Genomic DNA, 19,215 nt, shown 5'->3' with positions numbered 1-19,215 from the left:
GGACTAAATGATCTCTAAAACCTATTTCAATTCTGATTTATTTTATTCATGGCCCGAGATCAGCTAAAGTAGATGTATGCACATTGGTACATTGTTGGGAGATCCTATGTAACAATATGCTTCTAACCTTTCTCTTAATATCTTGTTTCTGACAATAATCCACAAATTGGGTATAATTCTCTGTATTTCTTCAATGCAAAAAAAAAAAAATTAGATGTAATGCTAATTTAACATTCATTATCCTCTTTCCCTATTGCTTTGAAGTTGCCTATTGCTTTGAAGCCAAGTTCAGATTCTGTAGCTTGGCAAAGACCTGAACACTGCTCTCTTTTAAATAGAGTGCAATTCTAAGTAAGCTACTTACTAATTCTTTGTTTCCCAAAGTAGATTAATTTTTCAGAATACCAGGCAGTTTTGATATCTGCCAGTGTTTTTGTGCACAAGTTGAAAAAAATTAGGACTTGGTTAAGCATGTGTGAAAAGATCAGCAGGACACAGTGTTGCTTAGTGGAGTAAGCTTCAACTTGTTTCTAGTTTTGTGATTATATGAGTGTATAAGATGATGGACCAGAACACTAAGAAATCAGTCTTTACATTACATGATGGATTACAATGTTCAAAATATTCAAGAAGAGGGTTTAAATACCTCTATTAATTTTAACAAATTCACAAGAGGAAAAAAAAAAAAAGCTTTGTAGGAATTTAGCAGTAAAACCCAGTGACTTCCACAAGAGAAGTCAAGCAGATCAAAATTCCAGGCTGATGTTCAGTAACATGACATATACATCAGTAGCAAAGGCAAGCAAATGTCCATTCTTTTCCAGGCTTGTCCTCTCAGTGTAGCTATTTCTAAAGGCAGGTTTTTCTGAACCCTTAAGCAATGAAGAGAACTACTTGTTGCGGCTAATTAGCTCACTGGAATTGCCTGTGTTGCTATTGACACTAATGTCAGGTGTCCAAACCTTGTTCAGGACCAGTATATTTTGGACAGGTTAAAAAGCAGTACCATTCACTTATGCTCCATAAGCACAGACTATGCTCAGCCATGCCAATTCACCCAAGAATGGCTAATTTTACCTCGTGCAGGGGAACCCCAGGATAGAGAACTAAAGCACAATTCCTCCTTATTAGGTGAAATAAATACTGTCTATCAACAGTGCCTCATCTGTAAAGGAGGGCATATGGTTAAGTTCTGTATGAAGTATAATGGGCAGGCAAAAATGCTAGTAGCAACACAAACTAACAAGAGTTAATTTTCACTTGAGCTTCATTTTCTCCCCCTTTGGGGAGTACATGTGGGGAGGCTTTTATCTGTTTAGGACTGATTACTTTCACAAACAACCCAGCTCTGTCTTTGGCTGTCTTTCCTGTTTGGCAGAACAGGGGAAATCACCTGGATCACATTCTTGCCCAGATTGTGACATACAAGAAATGAATCTCCATTGACCTTGTTGTTGTCCTCAGCGATATCCTGATTTTCTTTGGGGGTGGGGAAAATGTGTTGAGTTGTGAAACTGAAATCTGCCATATATTTCAGTAAAACTTCCTCAAAGCTACAAGACCTGAAAATAACACTTTTGACCTTTACTTGAAATGAATCTGGGAAACAAATTCAGTTTGAAGGTTTTTGATGTGATGTTTTAAACTTTTAATGCTAGGCAGTGCATAAAGTACTCATTCCCCAAACACAAGCACATCGTAAGAATCATGTCTTATATTTGTAATGTCCTTATTAGAAAGTATTTCCCCAGTGTCTTTTTTTTAAAATGAGTCTTCTTTCTGTTACAGTGAAATGCACTTTAGAGGATGAAGAAGAGCCTCCTACTCTGCAGCCTGAATCAAACCCCATTAGAGATGCTCTGAGCAAACAAATGCTAGCTGCCTCTTCTGTTTCTAAGTTTTAGACATAAGAATTCCCTGTATGCTGGCAAAATGAAATGTCACTGATGAACACATCAAAAACACAGCTTTATAGGCAGGTGTAATTGATTGTGTACAAAATTACTCTCATTTTTTCTCTGGAGCTTTCCCCCAAACAGGATATTTTTCTTTCAGTCACTGGTCTAAATGTTTCCCTTCTATGGTATAAAACTGTTTCTGAAAAATCGAGCGACATTGGTACTCTTAACTGCCCATCCCTAGTGCTAATAGATAATGTAATCCAGTTTATTAGCAGTGTGCTATTTTCCAGTTTTCTTTAAGCATTCAAATCTGTTTTTCCATCTTTTTAAACTGAGATTTCAAACCTGGGAATTCTGGTTTTCTTTCCCTGAAGCTACATATAGTTTTCAACAAGTATCTACTCATTTTAAACTCTTTTGCTATTGAAGTAGCTAATTTCAAAAGAGAACAACTTTTTTTGGGTCATGACAATCTTTAACATTTACTAGAATCTATAGAGTACAAATGAAAGCAATAAAAAAAGAAGAGACCAGCCAGAATAAGTTTTTAGCTAAAACCTCTTGGCCTAAAGTATTGGGGATATCTTTTACTGTCCTGCTAAAATTAATATCAAATCCGCATTTATTCTCCCATTTGTAATATCTGAGGTCACTGCATCTAAACTGCTGAGACTACCCATAGGACCAGATTTTGACAAAAGGTATTGTTAGTTTAACAAGTTAACAACAAACATTGTACGTAAATAGTAAAGCCTTTATTTTTTGTTAAGAACAGCATTTTGAAAATAAAACATATCTGCCCATGCTTTACAACCTTCTTAATTTGTATTCTTATATACAGTCATTTATGGTACACATTGATTGTCTTGAAAATTCTCTAAAGGTGTTCTTTGTAAGTATGCAACGGTCAGCAGCAGGATGGGGAGGGGCAGGAAAAGTACATTATAAAACACACATTAATACATTTAATAAATATATATTATCTATCAAAAGTGAACGTCTGCTCTTAATTAATAAAAAGCACCTGCTGGGTAATCCTGTAAGCTGGTATAATAAGTCGAATCATTTGATTATAAAAGCTACTATGTTCCCTTTTTTGCACAGCTTTTGGTTAGGCCTGAGGAGCCAAAGTCATCTGTCATCAACCAAGAGATGACCTGGTTAATTCTGAGTGAAAAAGGCACTCTTTCAAGGACAATTAAGCAGTACCTTTTTCCAGAATCAAGGGGATGCCCCCAGGAGCCCATGGAGTGTGCACAGAACCCACGACTTCATCTGATTTCTCTTAAACCATGGAAGAACCACATTTTAAATACTACAACATTCTTTCACAAAGTGAAAGTGTTGTAGAGTTTCAGAATTGCTGTTCTCCATCTGCAGAGAGGTGAAAACTGGGATGAATCCAGTCTTACACCCAAAAGGGACATGGTGGCTTTTATGGCCCCAGAGTGGCTTTTGATAACTTAATGCTAAAAGATTTATAATTTGTGCTTACAATTGTGTGTTTTAATCATGGATGTGCAACTTGTAGGTCATTTTACCCAAAGTTAAAAATAAACACGTCTTGTTTACACAAATAATAACTGGAGGTGCCATAATAAACAGAGATGCTTTGTCACACTTTGCTTTCTGGGGCAGTTGCTATCAAAGACCTAGGCCAGGCAAAGATCTTTGTACGAGTCATGTGAGGTTATTAGGAAAACAATGATCTTCTCTTTTCTGGGATTACCACTTCTCCACCCCAAATTACAATTTATTAGCTCATTCCCATCTTTAAACCCTGCCAAAAACAGAACCTTAAAAACACATCTGATAACTGTCTGAAAAAAAAATTGTCCGAGGACTATAAACACTTTCATTTTTATTGTAGTGAATGTTACTTTCCAGCAGTAGCATTTACACAGAGAAACCACTCCTGCATCTAGGCCATAGTCACCTTAGACATTTTGATAACAGCTTAGAGGAAAGTTACATCGTTAATGGTTCCTTTCTGAAAGTGAGACTTTTTTTGCAGGCAAATGTCACTGTTGGCATTCTACAACTCCAAATGACTTCATAGAGCTGGGATAAGTAACCATTTCCTGGCACAAGAATGTGTAACACTTGTTTTTAATTGGATTAGACTGAGGCATTAGGAGATTTCTTTATTTTTAGAATAATGGGTTCTGCATGCAACATCCCACCCCACCCCCCACCCTTTTTCCTAACATTCCCCCTCCCCAAAATATTTAAATTTCCAAACCATCTAATAATCACCTTCCCAAACACACACTAAAGGCTAAAGTCAGGTGTCTGGTTGTCTAAAAGCAAGCGCATGCTCCCAGGGCTGATACTGGAAATGAGATATGATGGGGGCAGGCACTCTCATGCCATGCTTTCTTTCACATGCATGGCAAAAAGGGAAATGAACTTGCAGAAAGGAGAAAAAAATAACTTGCAAGCTGATCACGGCAAGAATGGCAATAATCAATCTCATTTCCCCCAGGGCTATGCAAAGGGTGAAGGGCTTGTAGGGCACAGCCAAAATCAGATATAGAAAAAAAATTAAGAGGTTTTATAATTATTTAGCATAGATGTATTAAGTTTATAAAATCAGTGACCATTTTTTCCCCCAACCATTGACCTTTTACATGTTTTTTTTTTTTTTTTTGTGGCTTACCTTTTTTTTTTTCTTATTTTAAAAAAGGCTAGAAAACAGAATGGATTTCTTATAGCTTATGCTACATAGCAAAAGAACCCATCATTTATATATCCAATACTGTCAGGTTAAAATCTTGCTTTAGGCATTTAAGAAAGCTGCAGATCATGTTAATTAAAACAATGAGACCACAATGTTTTTAATGTTGGATATGCATTAAATAAATGTTAAATAATAATAAACAGGATGATTTGCTGAAGACAGATGGAAACTATGGCAGAAGTAATGGGTTTTGAAATAACCACTTTCAGAAAACTTGCAGGTAACCAAGATAAAAAACAGCTAACAAACTTCTTCTCTACTCCAACACCCAAAAAAACAAAAAAAAATCCACAAACGAAAATGTTCCTTGTCTTGGAGATCCCACTCCCTTAATATAAGGAACACAAGTTCCTTGCATTACTAAATAGTAGAATCCTTGATACTGATCTTATAGGATTGAAAAGGCCACAGCACATAGGTCAGTGGCAAACCTCTTACAGCTCATCCCTCTGGCTTTCTGAGCTGCTGGTCCCAATCAGCACATTTAGAAACAAAATATAGATAAATTAGAAAAATGCTTATACTACCAGATTCTCAGGTCAGCTTCTGGGGTTGTGGGATGGGAGGAGAGAAGCTTGTTATCATTGAGAATTTCATTCTGGTGCCACATGACACAGGTCATGTCTACTTCTGGCTCCACTTTGGGGCTTGTCCTAATTCAAATATCACAGGTATGGGGCATAAAAAAAATGACCACCAGTCCACCACCATGTTAAATGTGATCCACAAACAAACAACCAGAGACCATTTCTTCAGAATGTCAGGGGAAGACTTCACTTAAAAGAGTTTCTTGCATTTTCACGGTAATACAATGCTTCTCTCAGTGTTAACCAGGAACCCCACCCTCACCCCATTAATCTAAGTACATCTGCAAATACACACTCTCAAAACCCATAACCAAATTATTCTCTCTGACCCCCGGCAACACATAAACCAACTAGCAAACAAATGGGAAAGCCCAAGTATCAATCTCATGAGGGAGGCAGTCTGGATCCAATACTTGCCATTGGGAGAGGCCCTACAAGGAAACCTGCACTCAAAATAAATCAGGCCTGCTTATCAGTTACTGTGACTTTGGTTCTTCTACACTTGGAGGATGCAGTCTCCCCTGTTGCAGTTTAAGAGTGAGCCTAATTCTACAAGAAATTAGCTTTGCTTTAGTTTGCAAAATTGTTGGTTGGTTTGGTATTTTGTGGGTGGTTAGCTTATCAGTTTACCAGTGTTCACATTTACATGAAACCCCATTATCTGGGATTCTGAAAGCTCCAGGATGAGCGGATGACTTTGTTCCGCCACTGTTATTGATTTCTCCCCCAGAAAGACTCAGCCAGGGAATAAAATCTGTAATAGAGATTCTTATTCTCTGGAACTTTGTAAAAGCCTTTCACCAGAGGTGTCTTCCAGTGTAACTTGGCGGAGCAGTTGGGATCTGGAAATAAGGATAACAAATCTATAACTATGAACTCGATGCTTTTCCAAAGTCAATGTCAACATATGCACTGTTAGAAATTAAGTCATTAGGAGAAATAAATGATTCAGTAAGCAGTTTTCAAATTGGCCAAACAAAGCAGAGCTCAAGAAATAAATGTAAGCATAGTGGAAAGGGATTATTTTCTTATCCAGTGAAACTTCTTCATCCAAAAAACTTTATCCTTTAATAGTAAAACATTTCCTTACCAGCCCACCATGAAAATGGCCTAAATGACTCTTAATTCTACATCTACAAACCTTTCCCCTCATTTTGAGCTACTGCCCTGTGGCATATTTATCCACGCTGGATAGAAACGGGTGGATTTAAACAGTCATCGACTAACCAAGGTGTATCCAAGGCCTGATTCCAAATCATATTTACTGATGGCCTGGAGACCAAACACTCATGACAGAGATTAGTTCACCTCATAAAGGCTAATCCATATTGCTGTTTATTTCTGCTCTTCTGCCCAGCTAATCTGTGAAATCCCACTCAAAAGTAAAAGAGCAAAACATCTAAATAAAACCTAGTTTCCTGTGCTCAATGTACATTCACTAAAGAACCCCAATCATCGGTTCATGTAAAGGTTGAGTTATGGAGTCGGCACATGATTTAAAGAATGGAAATGTACTTGACATGTGTAAACAGGCTTATGAATTTTTTTTTTTTTAAAGAAGCACATAGCCATGTTTAAAATTAAATGTGGAGATGAGAATTCCTCTCTGGATTGCTACAGAAAAAGAAAATGCTTCCAGAAAAGGAAAATGGCCATGACCATGTTCTTGAAAGATTTGTTTGGCATCAGCTAGCTAACCCATTCTTGCCATGAGAACAGAGCAAGGCTTTAACATACTGACAGGCCAAACCATATCTGAGGGGAGGAAATGGTGACCTCCATGTGAGCAAGCTCTCCGAGTCTTACGGGACCTCTTTCCAGGGAATTCCCAGTGCTGACCCTTTGGGCACACAGGTTGACAGAGTGAAAGAGGGAAATCTGAGCTAGGCTGATCAACAAAATCTGGAAAAGATTATAATTTTAAGTTGGCTGGCCTTTCTCAAAAGGTGAATCAGCAGACACAGCTGAAGGTAAAGAATAGATTCTGGGAGGTTGCTTACTGGCTTATTTATACTGTTGGGGACTACTGATGATATGGAATAGTCTCAATAGTCCCAAACTAACATATAAATTGATTAAATTCAGGTGGACATTATTTTAAATATATGGAAGGGACTGGGGGAGAGAAAAATGTAAGCATTGCATGCATACTAGCTGCAAGTGATGTAATTTTTAGCTTTTGTCTTTTAAAAAGAGCAAGCAGTTTAAACGGTGCCATTTATCCCCAATGAAGCTGTTCCCCAGGACTGTACATATGTAAGCTTCCTGCCATAGCATTACATTTTGATACTTACAGTCCCACCATTTAGCACAACTGCCATCTCAGTGGGCTGATAAACATTGCTTCTAAATGGAGCACTGGGTCGGTTTGCCAGACTACCATTTCGAAATCCTGCAGTTCGTAGAGCTGAAACGGGAAAGAGAAAAAAAAAGGGAGATACGATTTTTTTTTTTTTTTTTTTGGTGGCTGTTTTCCTCCTGATGCATCAACACCCTGCTCCTGCCCCCACAGTTCACCCTCCCCTCATCACATGCCAGGCAAAAAACAAAAATCACAAAGAAGCTTTGTTCCCAGTCTCCTTTTCTAGCTAGTCAGGCATTTGTGGAGTTTGGAAAGTTTGTCCCTAAGTTAGTAAACTGCCTGGCATTTGTGGGAGAGAGGCTTGAACTTCCAGTCCTTGTTACTTGCTACAAGTCTACTCAATATTCTGCCGGGCCAAGATGATAATACGTATCTTCCCATAGGTTGCTGACAAAAGGATACTGTGTCTTTTAGTGCCTACTATGTGTCAGCCACTATCCTAGAAGCTAGGGATGAGAAGACAAAAGAAACCTAAAGTCTTTGGTTGAAGAATTTTGCAACCCTCTGAAGTAGCTGGCTGACACTGGAGCTGTGGCCACCATTCTGGTGCAGGTGATAAAATGCTGGGTTGGGAGTCAAAATTTAGATTCAATGCAGAACCCAAGTTCTTTGAGAGGACTGATGTTGTGACCCCTATCCTGGCTCTGCACACAACAGTTAAAATAATTGTTTGTTACACTGGACGGGATTTAAATCCCACCTGATACTATCTATATTATGGGCCAAGTCTCTGAATCTCAGTTTCTTCATCTATTTAAAATGCAGAAATGCCAGCTAGTCTCATTCTCATTTGATAATTGTTCTGTTAAAGAAATCCCTCTTAAATAAATCCTACACCAGAGAGCCTAGGAGCAAGCACAAAGTCTCATTAAACCATGTGTAATTAGTTACTTATACAAGCACCCAAATCATGCCTAGAAGCATCCTGAACTTCAGGAAGAACGTCTTAGGTTTGGGTCAGGGAGCTGAAGAAAAACAGATCTAATTCAGGAAATACTAGATGAAGTACTTTTCTTTCTTTCTTTTTTTGCTGAGGAAATTGGGGTTAAGTGACTTGCCCAGGATCACACAGTCAGGAAATATTAAGTGTCTGAGGTCAAATTTGACCTCAGGTCCTCCTGACTTCAGGGATGGTGATCTAGCCACTGTACCATCTAGCTGCTCCAAATTCTTTTCCTATGCATTTTCTGAGAACAAAATTGTGTAGCCATCAGTAATACCTCTGGACGTAGGGAACCAGGAATGGAGGTATCACTTAAGGCAGAGGAGCATTCAGAAGTTGTTCGCTATTTCCAATGCCTTTTCTTTGGATAATCTTATTCTAGAACTGCAAATATTTAACCTATATCGGATTGCTTGCTATCTGGGGAGGGGAGGAGGGAAAGAGAGTAAGAGGAAGAAAAATTTAGAATACAAGATTTTGCAAAGCTGAATGTTGAAAACTATCTGAATATATTTGGAAAAATAAAATTCGATTTTTTAAAAAAGCATTTTATACATACTCTAAAATGCTAAAAACAAAACAAAACAAAACAAAACCTTATGCATATCATCTGTCATAACCCAGGTTTCCTTCTTCTCTTAAGTGTGAAAGAGAAGGCCAAATGTTAAGCTCTTACTTTGCTTTACTTCTTAAACCAGTGAACTGTTTATTTGGGGTACCTGAACCTCAGAACCTTCCTTCTGACTTCAAAGTCAGTGCTTTATCCACCTATCTACTCTTTCCCACTTACATTAATCTGAAAAGTAGGCCCTGTTTGGCTTTGTGCTTGTCTCTTTACTGACTAATTGAAGAAATGTGTCTATAGTTCCAAAGGCAGCTTGTTCTAGTCAACTCACTGAATCTCTCTATGTGCTCAAAGCAACGTCAGTGGGAGGAAGGCCCTCACTTGAAAATTCCTATCCTTGAGAAGCAGGGCTGGATGTTTCCTTTACTGATGAAATCACAGTCACTCCTATCTCCATCTCCAGAGCCCAGTGGATTTCATTTAGTAGGTTTTTCAGGAACTGCTAAGTTGAAATTGTTCCCAATACCTTGGTGCTCCTGCTGCTGTCCAGGTGGCTCTAAAATGCCAATCCTTCCAGAAACTGCTATCACCACAGGAATCAGGGTGCTTAAACCCAGCCGAAACAAGTAAGCCTTGTATTGCTTTGTCTAAAACAATAACAAAGTGAGGCCTTTTCTCCAGACACATACAAAGAGAGCAGGCCCAAAGTTTGTTTCCAACTTGCTGAGTAACCAAAGCTCCAAGGAATGAATTAGTGAAAGGACTAAGTAGCAGAGATGAGCCAAACCCTTGGCTTCCTCCATAGTGAGAGCTATGAATAAGGTTTTGCAGAAGTAGAAGGTCATTATGTCTAAATCTCTCATTATAATAACAGAGATGAGATGATGTACATCCCAGATGTTGACTGGCCTACAAAACTCCCAAGGGCAGCCTGGACTGGATTAAGATTTAATTGGGAAAAATTTAACAAAATAAAAAAAATTAACAAAAATTTTAAAAAAAGATAATAAAACAAAAAAAATAAGATAACAGATAAGGTGAATCTGTGATTTTCTAAGTCAATATGGTCTGCAAGCATCTGCTTCTATTTGAGTTTAATATTACGGATATATAATCATATCCATGACAAAAGAATGCAGCCCTCGAAAGCAACTGCCAAATCTCTGGGCAGTCACTTCAGGGAATTCACTAAGGTGGGGGTGGGTGGAGGGGATAGACAAAGATAAAAATAGCTAGCATTTATTTAGCACTTGACATATATCTCACTTGATCCTCACAACTGTGAGATAGGTGCTCTATTATCTCCTCATTTTGCAGATGAGGAAACTGATGCAGGATCCAACAGCTACTAAATATCTGATATAGGATCTGGACTCAGGTCTTCTTCACTGACTTCCAAGTCCCATCTATCCACTCCACTACCTTATTCCTTAGTATAAACATAAAATAACCCCTGGTTCAATGGGATCTTCATGTCCTAATCCCCAAATCTCTTTAGCCTCTGATCAATTGATACTCATGGAACTAAATATGTACCTGAGCCTCATTACCAGCTTTCCCCTGAAATAGACACTAAAGATGTCATCCCTGTTTTTATAGACAAAGAAATCGAGATTTAGAGCAGTGAACTGGATTGCCCATAATAGTCACACAGCTAGGAAGTATCCAAAGGGATTTTTAACTCAGGATTTCTTCACTCCATTACTCTATCCACTATGGCCCCTAAAAGAAGTACTCTCTTGAAAAAGCACTTCATCTCATTCCTCTGAAAGGTGAATGTTTAACACATCTCTAAGGCTTTTGAGGTTGTGATTCAAGGTGCTAGATTTTTCAATGCATTTTAATTTCTTATCACTTCTGTCATGCTGGCACTGATATTAATAAGCAGGAAGTCTAAGCAAGATCTCTCTCTCAGGAAAAAGGAAGGAGACAGAGACTACTGAAATGAACTTTGTCACCAAATCATAGCCATGAGTATAATTTTTCTCAGAATTACATTCTTTGCCCTAAGAACCTCTGCATTACAACACTGAAGTATCAAACAAGGAAGGTGATAAGGGAGGGCAAAGTGGTCCTCTATCACTTGTATCATGTCAGTGAAACAAGAAGATTGAAACTGGAGAGGACCAAGTTTTAATCAAATAGATCTTGCATGATTCTCTTAAATCAGATTTCATTGGCCTGAGATGAGGGCCATAGTGGTATGAAGGAGTCCAACTGGAGAGGTCTTGAGCCCTGGCTCCCTGAAATTCAAGACTCCTGGGGCTTATGCCAAGAATTCCAACAGCTGGTCTCAATAGTGGCTAAAGGACAAGTGCAGGAGAGCCCAGGCCATAGCAGATAAGGTTTCTGTTTCATGGATTTATGCCTGTGAGGAGTCTGCTTTGCTATTGGGGGTCAGGACACAATTTTGGGCGAACTGTAAGGCTCCCCATTCCCTAACTTTACACATAGCCAACTGGCAATTATTTGCACTAATAAAGATACAAAGTGATTTTTAACAGAGTAAATAAAAAATGTAATCTTTTTGGCACTTGAATACACTCAGGGGAAAGGGAGAATGCATACCAAGACATCCACTCTCTATTTTTGTCTGGTCTGTCTTCATTGGTTTGGTCCCAGAAGACTATGGATACTGGATGAGAAGGGGCAACCCTCATAAATCAGAATCAAAAGAGGTTTGTAGAACGGTAGTTTGAGAATACACTTTAGACTTCAAGTCAATTTTTTTTAATTGTGGAAATTAATTGTGGAAAACTAGAGCTCAGATGTGTCATGGCTGCTCAAGGAGACATAAGAAGGGAGTTAGCAGAGGGGCAAGCTCTCCCATGGCCCTAAGAGAACCATGACATTGAATGTGATGTATCAGACTTCAACTGGAACCATGGGGATCTCTCTCTCTCTCTCTCTCTGAGAATACAAAAGAAAGTAAAGCCATTTTCCACACACACACACACACACACACATGCAAAGGGACAGAGGATTCCTACCACTGTCTCAAACACAGAATGGGGATCTTTAATTCTTTATATTACCCAGACTAATAATACACAAATGCAGTTAAGAGTCACACAGGTACAATGTGTCACGGGCAAGATTCAAATCCAAGTCTTCTTGACCTCTAAACCAACATGCTACCTGTCATGCAACCTGTCTCTTACAACATCAGTAGCACCTTACATATAGGAAATGCTTTTAGGTCTGCAATGCAAACACTGTATACACACTATTTCTTCTAATTTTCTCAACAACTCTGAGAAATAGGAGCTGGCTATTTAGTACCTGGATTTGCCAAAGAGAAAGGTGAGATTCAGGGAGGTCAGATGATTTTAACAAGGTCCCCTAAATTAATTTCTAAGGCAATATTTAATCCAATTCTTCCCGATTGCAAGTCTAGTGCAAGAAGTGGCTCTATCCACTACGCCCTACTGAGTGCAGGGCTTCCAGAGAATACATTCTCATTCTGAAATGTATCTAGAGATTCGCTGCACTGGTGAAGAATGATGGGGAGGAACCTTCCCTCTCTTACAAATCTCTTCCAATACTCACACAATTCTCCATGCTCACCAAGCAAACCCAAAGATGTGGACTCTGCTATTGGGAAGAACAAATGACCATTTGCTGGGCTGACTCAGCATTATCCTCTGCCGCTTGTAGAACTGAACACACCTGTGAGCTTTCTCCTTCCTCCTAGGATTCCCAGTAACAATTCCCAAATAACATAGGCTGAATAGTTAGCAAGGACCTTAGTAATCTGCATTTACAACTTGGTCACCTCTGTTCTACAAGTTCAGACAATTAGAAAAATTTACTTTTATTTAACTAAAGAACCTGAAACCACTTCAAAATGCCCCAATTGATCAGCAAATGGGGTACAGAAGGAACAGTGTCTAGCTCTTCATCATCCAGTTGATAGAAGCTAGAGACAAAGCTTGGTTCAAGTTACCTGCATTATGTTCATCCATTGAAAAAGCTTTGTTTTCCATGTAGCTCCGGGGAAGCTGAACATCTTCTTCAAACGCCGTCTCCCGCATCCTGGGCTGTGACGTGTCAAAGTAGTTGGGTGTATTCTCTTGCTGTGACGGGAGGATCGAGCAGTGCACTTCAGGAATAGCATGGAAGATGACAAACACCCAGCCGCTGGACACTAGGGCGATGGCCAGGGTGGGGTCACTCCACACGTCACCTCTCCTTAGTTCTGCATTGCCAAAAAGGTACATGGTCATCCAGGCCACCCAGATCAGGATGGAGAGGAAGGTGGTAAGGATGAGGCAAATCCCATTCTTCTTCCATTTCTTAAATTTCCCACAGAGAGTGAAGAGGGACAACCCCAGGGTCACCACCAGCAGAACCATGTCATAAATTAAGGCCAATGCAAAATCCATGGGTTCATAGCTGCAGGCTAGCTTTTTATCCCGGACCACGTTCAAGACCAGCCACTCTGTGGCAATAATGACCTGGACCAGCATCAGGCATATGGCCATACCGGCAAGGTGCCAGCCCGAGGGGCTTTTCCCATGGCGAACCAGCCTCCGGACTCGCCACGCCTGGCTGAGCAAGCATGAGAAGCACAGGGCAAAGAGCACTCCCCACAAGAACCTCCTCGCTGAGCATATGGTCTCATCCTCTCGGATAATGAATGCAAAAGTCAGTCCAAACAACCCAAGGGTCCCCAGAAGGAATAGGAAGTTCAGGCCCAGGGGCCCCTTCTTCTCTTTGTCCTTGATGAATGGCAACCTCACCAGGAGGATCAGTATCAACAGCAGTGTGATCAGGGCCCCAGCCCCTGCCACTGCCTCCACCACGATTCCCCAAATGGCATCCAGGTCGCACAGGGACACGTACTGAGGGAGGAGGTCAAGCCCACAACCTCGAGAGGTGCTGGCGTTCTCTGAGGAGCCATAGCCGATCACAAAGAAGAGGAGAAATGAGAGGACCAGGTGGGTTCTCATTTTTCTCTCTGAAATGGCATAAATGTTTTTAAAAAGAGAAAAAAATCAATTAAAGACACCATCCTATAAACAAGCTTTTTTTTTTTTTTTTAAATAGTGCAACATTTGAATTATTTTAAAGGGAGGAAAGTCTCCCACTTATTTCAAACTGTTGTTACTCTTTCAAGAAGACCCATCCCAAAAGAAAGTCCTGTACCTATGCTAGAGATCAAAACTTATTTTATTAAAATTTATTGTATTATAATTATTATAGCTTATCATTTCCAATTGCTCTTCATAGTAGGCCTATTGAATCTATGCTCTGTCTCTGTCCACAGTTGTACTGAGCTATCTACCACAGCTGCTCCAATCCTTGCCTGCCCTCCAGCCACCCAAATAGCTTCAGTCCCAGGAGCTTCCATAAGTAAATGCAGTATTGATCATTTTCTTTGTCTCTAAAGTTGCCCTGAGCCATCTCCCAGCCAAAGAGCCTCAAATCCTAGTCACCTCAGAGGGAGCATAAGGTTTGATGAATTATTTATGTTGTATAGATAAAAACTGCATTGAGTTATAGGTTGATTTCCACTCCCACCACCTTAAAACCTCAGGGAAGACTGGAGAGTACCTATCGTGTGGGCATGATGACAAAAGCTGATAAACATCTACTGGATTAAAAACCACTGCAGAAAACAGGGAACCCTTAAAGGAGAACTGACAGTGTAGTATTGGGGTTACAAGAACTAAGTTTGAGAACTAAGAAGATCTGAGTTCAACATCTGTGTCTGTGAACATATTGAACTAGCTGTGTGATACTGAGTACTGAGAAATTTACTTAGTTTCTCAGTAAAATCCGAGACAGAGGAACTGCATTGGGTTTAAGGAGTTTCCATCCTCAATGATGAAATCTTAGATGCAGAAGGTCTCCAGCCTTACCCCAAACACATAAAATTTTGACTTTTTCCTGTGTATCTATTGTGTTTGGGATTCACAGAATGTTAGAGATTTTATACCTCTATTAGATCTTAAGAGTTACCCAGAAAGGGACAGAGTAGTGGAATCAAAAGAGTAAAGGCTCTGGAATCAAAGGACTGGATTTAAATCCTACCTAACTGATCCTTACCAGCCATTTGACCTTATTGTTGTTCAATTGTCTTCAATCCTGACTTTTGGGACCCTAACTTAGAGATTTCTTAGCAAAGATACTAGAGTGGTTTGCCATTTCCTTCTCCAGCTCATTTTACATACAAAACCCCAAGGCAAACAGAATTAAATGACTTTTCCAGGGTAACACAGCTAGTAAGTATCTGAGATTGGATCTGAATGCAGGAAGGAGAGTCTTCTTGATTCCAGGTCTGGCACTATTTACCGCATCCCCTAGCTGCCCAATTTGATATTGTGCAAATATTTAATAGTCCTTGGCCTTGGCTTCCTTTATGTATAAAATTAGGCACTTGGGCTCTAAGTCTATTATCTTAGATAAGATCCCATTATCTTTTCCCAAGTTTTCTATTATCCATGGTGAAAAGAGGCCCCTGATTGAGGAAATTTCGTGAGAATTTTCAATTAGTTCTCAGAGTTGAAGAGGTCAGTCACTAGGCTGACTCCATATTTAATAATGCTCATATTCTTCACAGCACAATTCCAGACATATTACAAATGACTTGTCAACTCACCTATAAAATGTACTTTTTCACAATTATCTCAACCATTTAAGTTAGTTTTTATTTATAATATACATAGTTATAAATTTTACTAAGGAATTGTATGATCAAACAAGTTTGATTTTATAGCATCAACCTAGAATTTAATTTCTAAACAGAAAAGGGGATCAAAGATTTGGGGCATCTGCACTGAAAGAAGAGCCCAAACTAGCAACTGGTGTGACTAATTTGCAATTTGACTATTCTTGTTACATGGGTACTGAACTCTGTTGTCTTGACCAATGGGATAAAGCCCTAGTTGTCTTTCTTCTGTGCCTGATGGCACTAATCTCAATTGGGGCACATGAAAGGATGTCAGAGTGACTAAAGTAGACCTATCACTACCTTACTGTGTGACCACGAATGGGGTCACTTGCCTACTCTAGAGCGTCTTTTCCTTTATAAAAAGATTAGATGATCTCTAAGGTTCCTTCCTGCCCAAATCAGTAGGAGGACCACAAGGACATGTGATAATACTAGCTCTTAGTTGAATTTTCAAGGTTAATAATCCTTCTGCTCTCCTTTAAAGTGTTTCCTTTATTCTTCTTTGCTCCTGTTTATCTACCCTCAATAACTTTGAGTTCCTCCACTGGTGATAATGTTTGTTATTGACACTGTGTTGTTTTCGACTGTTAGTGATCCTATTTTTAAGGTTTTCTTGGTAAAATTAGTGAAGTGGTTTGTTATTTCCTTCTCCAGTTTATTTTACAGATGAGGAAGTCAGACAAACAGGGTGGAATGATTAGCTCAGGGTCACCCAGCTAGTAAATGTCTGAGGCCAGATTTGAACTCCTGAAGGAGAAGAGTTTTCCACATTCCGAGTTCAGTACTCTATACAGCATACTACCTAGCTATCCCCAGGATAGCATGTAAAGTCAAAATAAAGAAGACACAGAAGCCTGGGGAAGGCATAAGGACCAAGGAGGGTTCACCAGATTTACAAACTTGGCTCCTGTTTAGAGAATACCAGTTCAAGCCAACAACCAAGTGGAAGCCTGGAAGTCTCACAAGCCAAATCCCATTATCCAGGAACCTTCCTTCTGACAAAACTAATCCTTTAGCCTGGCTCAATGAACCATTCCAGGGGAGTGGAAGCAACAACAGCTGATTTAGAACCCAAAGATCTGATTTCTAATCCCAATTCTGCCAATTCTGCATGGCCTTGGACAAATCACTTCTGGGTTCCAGGGAATCTAAAATAGCTGAAACTATTATATATTATAACTGCAGCTATATCCGGTTGTTTGACTCATGGCTATAAAGCTTTTACTCCACTCCAAATGCAACCAAATTCTGATCCATTATACAATTTTATAAAACAAAAACTTTCTCTGGGACTGATTCCTCTCAAAGTCACTTTCTATAATGAGGCAACTTAAAGGTTGTTTATTCAAAGATCTTAAAAAAGGTGTAACCTGGTTGTTTATGCTCTCAAGTACTAGCTGATTTTCAGTTCTCTTTCCTTACAAACAATCATTTTATGTACTTAACAAATCATTCTTCCTTTCAGAAATATTCTCCCTTCCTTTCTCCTTCTCTGTTTCCCTTCCTTCCCGCCTCCCGTAAGAGATTAGAGGAAAGCAAGAGGGTTATAAGGATTAGTAAATGCTTCACTTTTTTGCCTACTTTTACTGGGTTCCCTTCTTTATATTTGAACAGATCGGGTAGTAACTCTTTGTTTAATTCTAAATAAAATTTCATTTCAAACAATGGATTCATTTGGACAAAATTTTATTATAGCCAATCAATTCAGATATGCTCTGGGATGTAACAAATGCGACTCTGGGTATATAAAATTGGTATACAATTCAAACACTTACTGATAATAAATAATAATTTTTCAGTTCCTATATTCAGTTATGTGACCCCACTAGATGACCTTTCCTATTACAAGATGAGGTATAAGAAGACAAGGATGCTTTTTTTTTTTTTTTTTGCTGCTCATTTTGCTTGTCACTTAGCAGGTACTTAATAAATGTTTACAGATTGAGCCATGGGGAGAGCTGATGGAAATGCCAAATCTAACATTTGAGTCATTTTCCCAGATGGACTAGTGACTGAAACAATAGCATTTGTTTTAGCTGCATACAAAAGGAGAAGATACCTTGAGAATCTCTTTTTTTTCTGGCAGCTGTTTAATACAGTCATCTGGGAGAAAAACCCTTTCAGAGAGGACACTGCCTGCTAGGAATTATACAGAGAAAAGCCCCATTGGATTCTACTGGTGTTTATTGGAACACACAGGGAATAAGTAATGGTCAGTGCTCAGTATGCTTTTTGAAAGGGGGTAAATAATATTTCACATTTATATAAATCTTTTAAGGTTCACAAAGTACTTTATATATAACAATTTGATTGATCAACAACTCTGTATTACTCTGGTGTCTGTCAGTGATAGAGTGCAAGGCCTAGAGTCAGAAAAACCAGAGTTCAAATCCTGCCTCAGATACTTTCTAACTGTGTGACCCTGGGCAAATCCCTTAACTCTGTTTTCCAGTTTCCTCATCAATAAAATGGGGATAATAATAGCATGTACCTTCTAAAGTTATAAAAGATCAAATGAGATCATAAATGTAAAGCACTAAGTGTGGGTTTGGCATGGTGCCAGGCCAAGACTAAACACCAAAAAGCAAACACTAGCTCTGTGGCCCTAGGCAAGTCACTTACTCCTAATCTGCCTCTGTTTCCTTATCTGTAAAATAAGCTGGAAAAAGAAATTGCAAACCATTCCAGTATCTTCGCCAAGAAAACCCCAAATGGGGTCACACAGAGTTGGACATGACTGAAAATGAATGAACAACTATTGTAATAATCACCTTTTTACAAACAAGGGAACTGAGGCTCAGTGTCATAAAGTCACACAGCTCGCAACCCCCTAAGTCAGAATTTACTCCCAAAGCTTTTCAGACTCCAGGCCAATCTTCATTCTTCCTCTACTGGGGGTGACCATATCTTTCAACATTTCTTACTTCTTCAATTCTGTTGCCATCTGTATGGGCCACATGACCTTGGTCTGACAGGCACCTACACAACCCCATCAGGGCTCCAAGGTGACAACACAATGGCAAGAGCCCCAGGATCAAACCAGGAGTTTGTTTACACAGTAGATCCCAACCTTGCCTGTTTCTATCGGCAAACATTCTGTTGACTCACTGCTTGCTTTCTCACATCCAAGTATAAACGAGTCACCTTCTCCTTCTCTGCTTCCCCTTAAAATTGAATTGTGGGTTCAACCAATTACTACCAGATTCAGTTATTTCCTGAAGTCTCTGCATGTTCCCCGTGGAGGGCAAAACTATGTTTACTCCCCATAGTGACCCATCCTCCTTCTAAGAATGACACTATCAGTTGTGACAGTGTGGTACAACGGACAGAGATCTGGCCTCAGATGTAGATCCAAATGCTATCTCTGACAAAGAATGATAATGTCCTCCCCGAAAAAATCTCTTTATCTCTGGGTGTCAGGCAACTAAGTCTGTAAATTGC

General features: G+C 39.3%; 2 protein-coding genes across 3 annotated transcripts in view; one reads left to right on the top strand and one right to left on the bottom strand.

The window, feature by feature from the left end:
- Positions 1–2,714, top strand: part of IQCK (IQ motif containing K) — a 140,404-nt gene extending 137,690 nt beyond the window's left edge. Inside the window, exon 9 of the mRNA XM_052001680.1 lies at positions 1,789–2,714. Coding sequence (XP_051857640.1) covers positions 1,789–1,904 — 116 coding nt within the window. The 3' untranslated portion in view covers positions 1,905–2,714. The remainder of the gene's footprint in view (positions 1–1,788) is intronic.
- The window catches only part of GPRC5B (G protein-coupled receptor class C group 5 member B), a 28,690-nt gene continuing 12,109 nt past the window's right edge, over positions 2,635–19,215 (bottom strand). For both annotated transcript variants that reach the window (XM_052001661.1, XM_052001667.1), the window contains 3 exons: positions 13,045–14,058; positions 7,523–7,635; positions 2,635–6,070 (listed from right to left, as the gene is read on the bottom strand). In XM_052001661.1, the coding sequence (XP_051857621.1) occupies positions 6,026–6,070; positions 7,523–7,635; positions 13,045–14,050 (1,164 nt within the window). In that variant the 5' untranslated portion in view covers positions 14,051–14,058 and the 3' untranslated portion in view covers positions 2,635–6,025. The remainder of the gene's footprint in view (positions 6,071–7,522; positions 7,636–13,044; positions 14,059–19,215) is intronic.

This window comes from Antechinus flavipes, chromosome 1 (assembly GCF_016432865.1).
Source record: "Antechinus flavipes isolate AdamAnt ecotype Samford, QLD, Australia chromosome 1, AdamAnt_v2, whole genome shotgun sequence".
NCBI lineage: Eukaryota > Metazoa > Chordata > Mammalia > Dasyuromorphia > Dasyuridae > Antechinus > Antechinus flavipes.
This window is presented reverse-complemented; position numbering and strand designations above follow the sequence as displayed.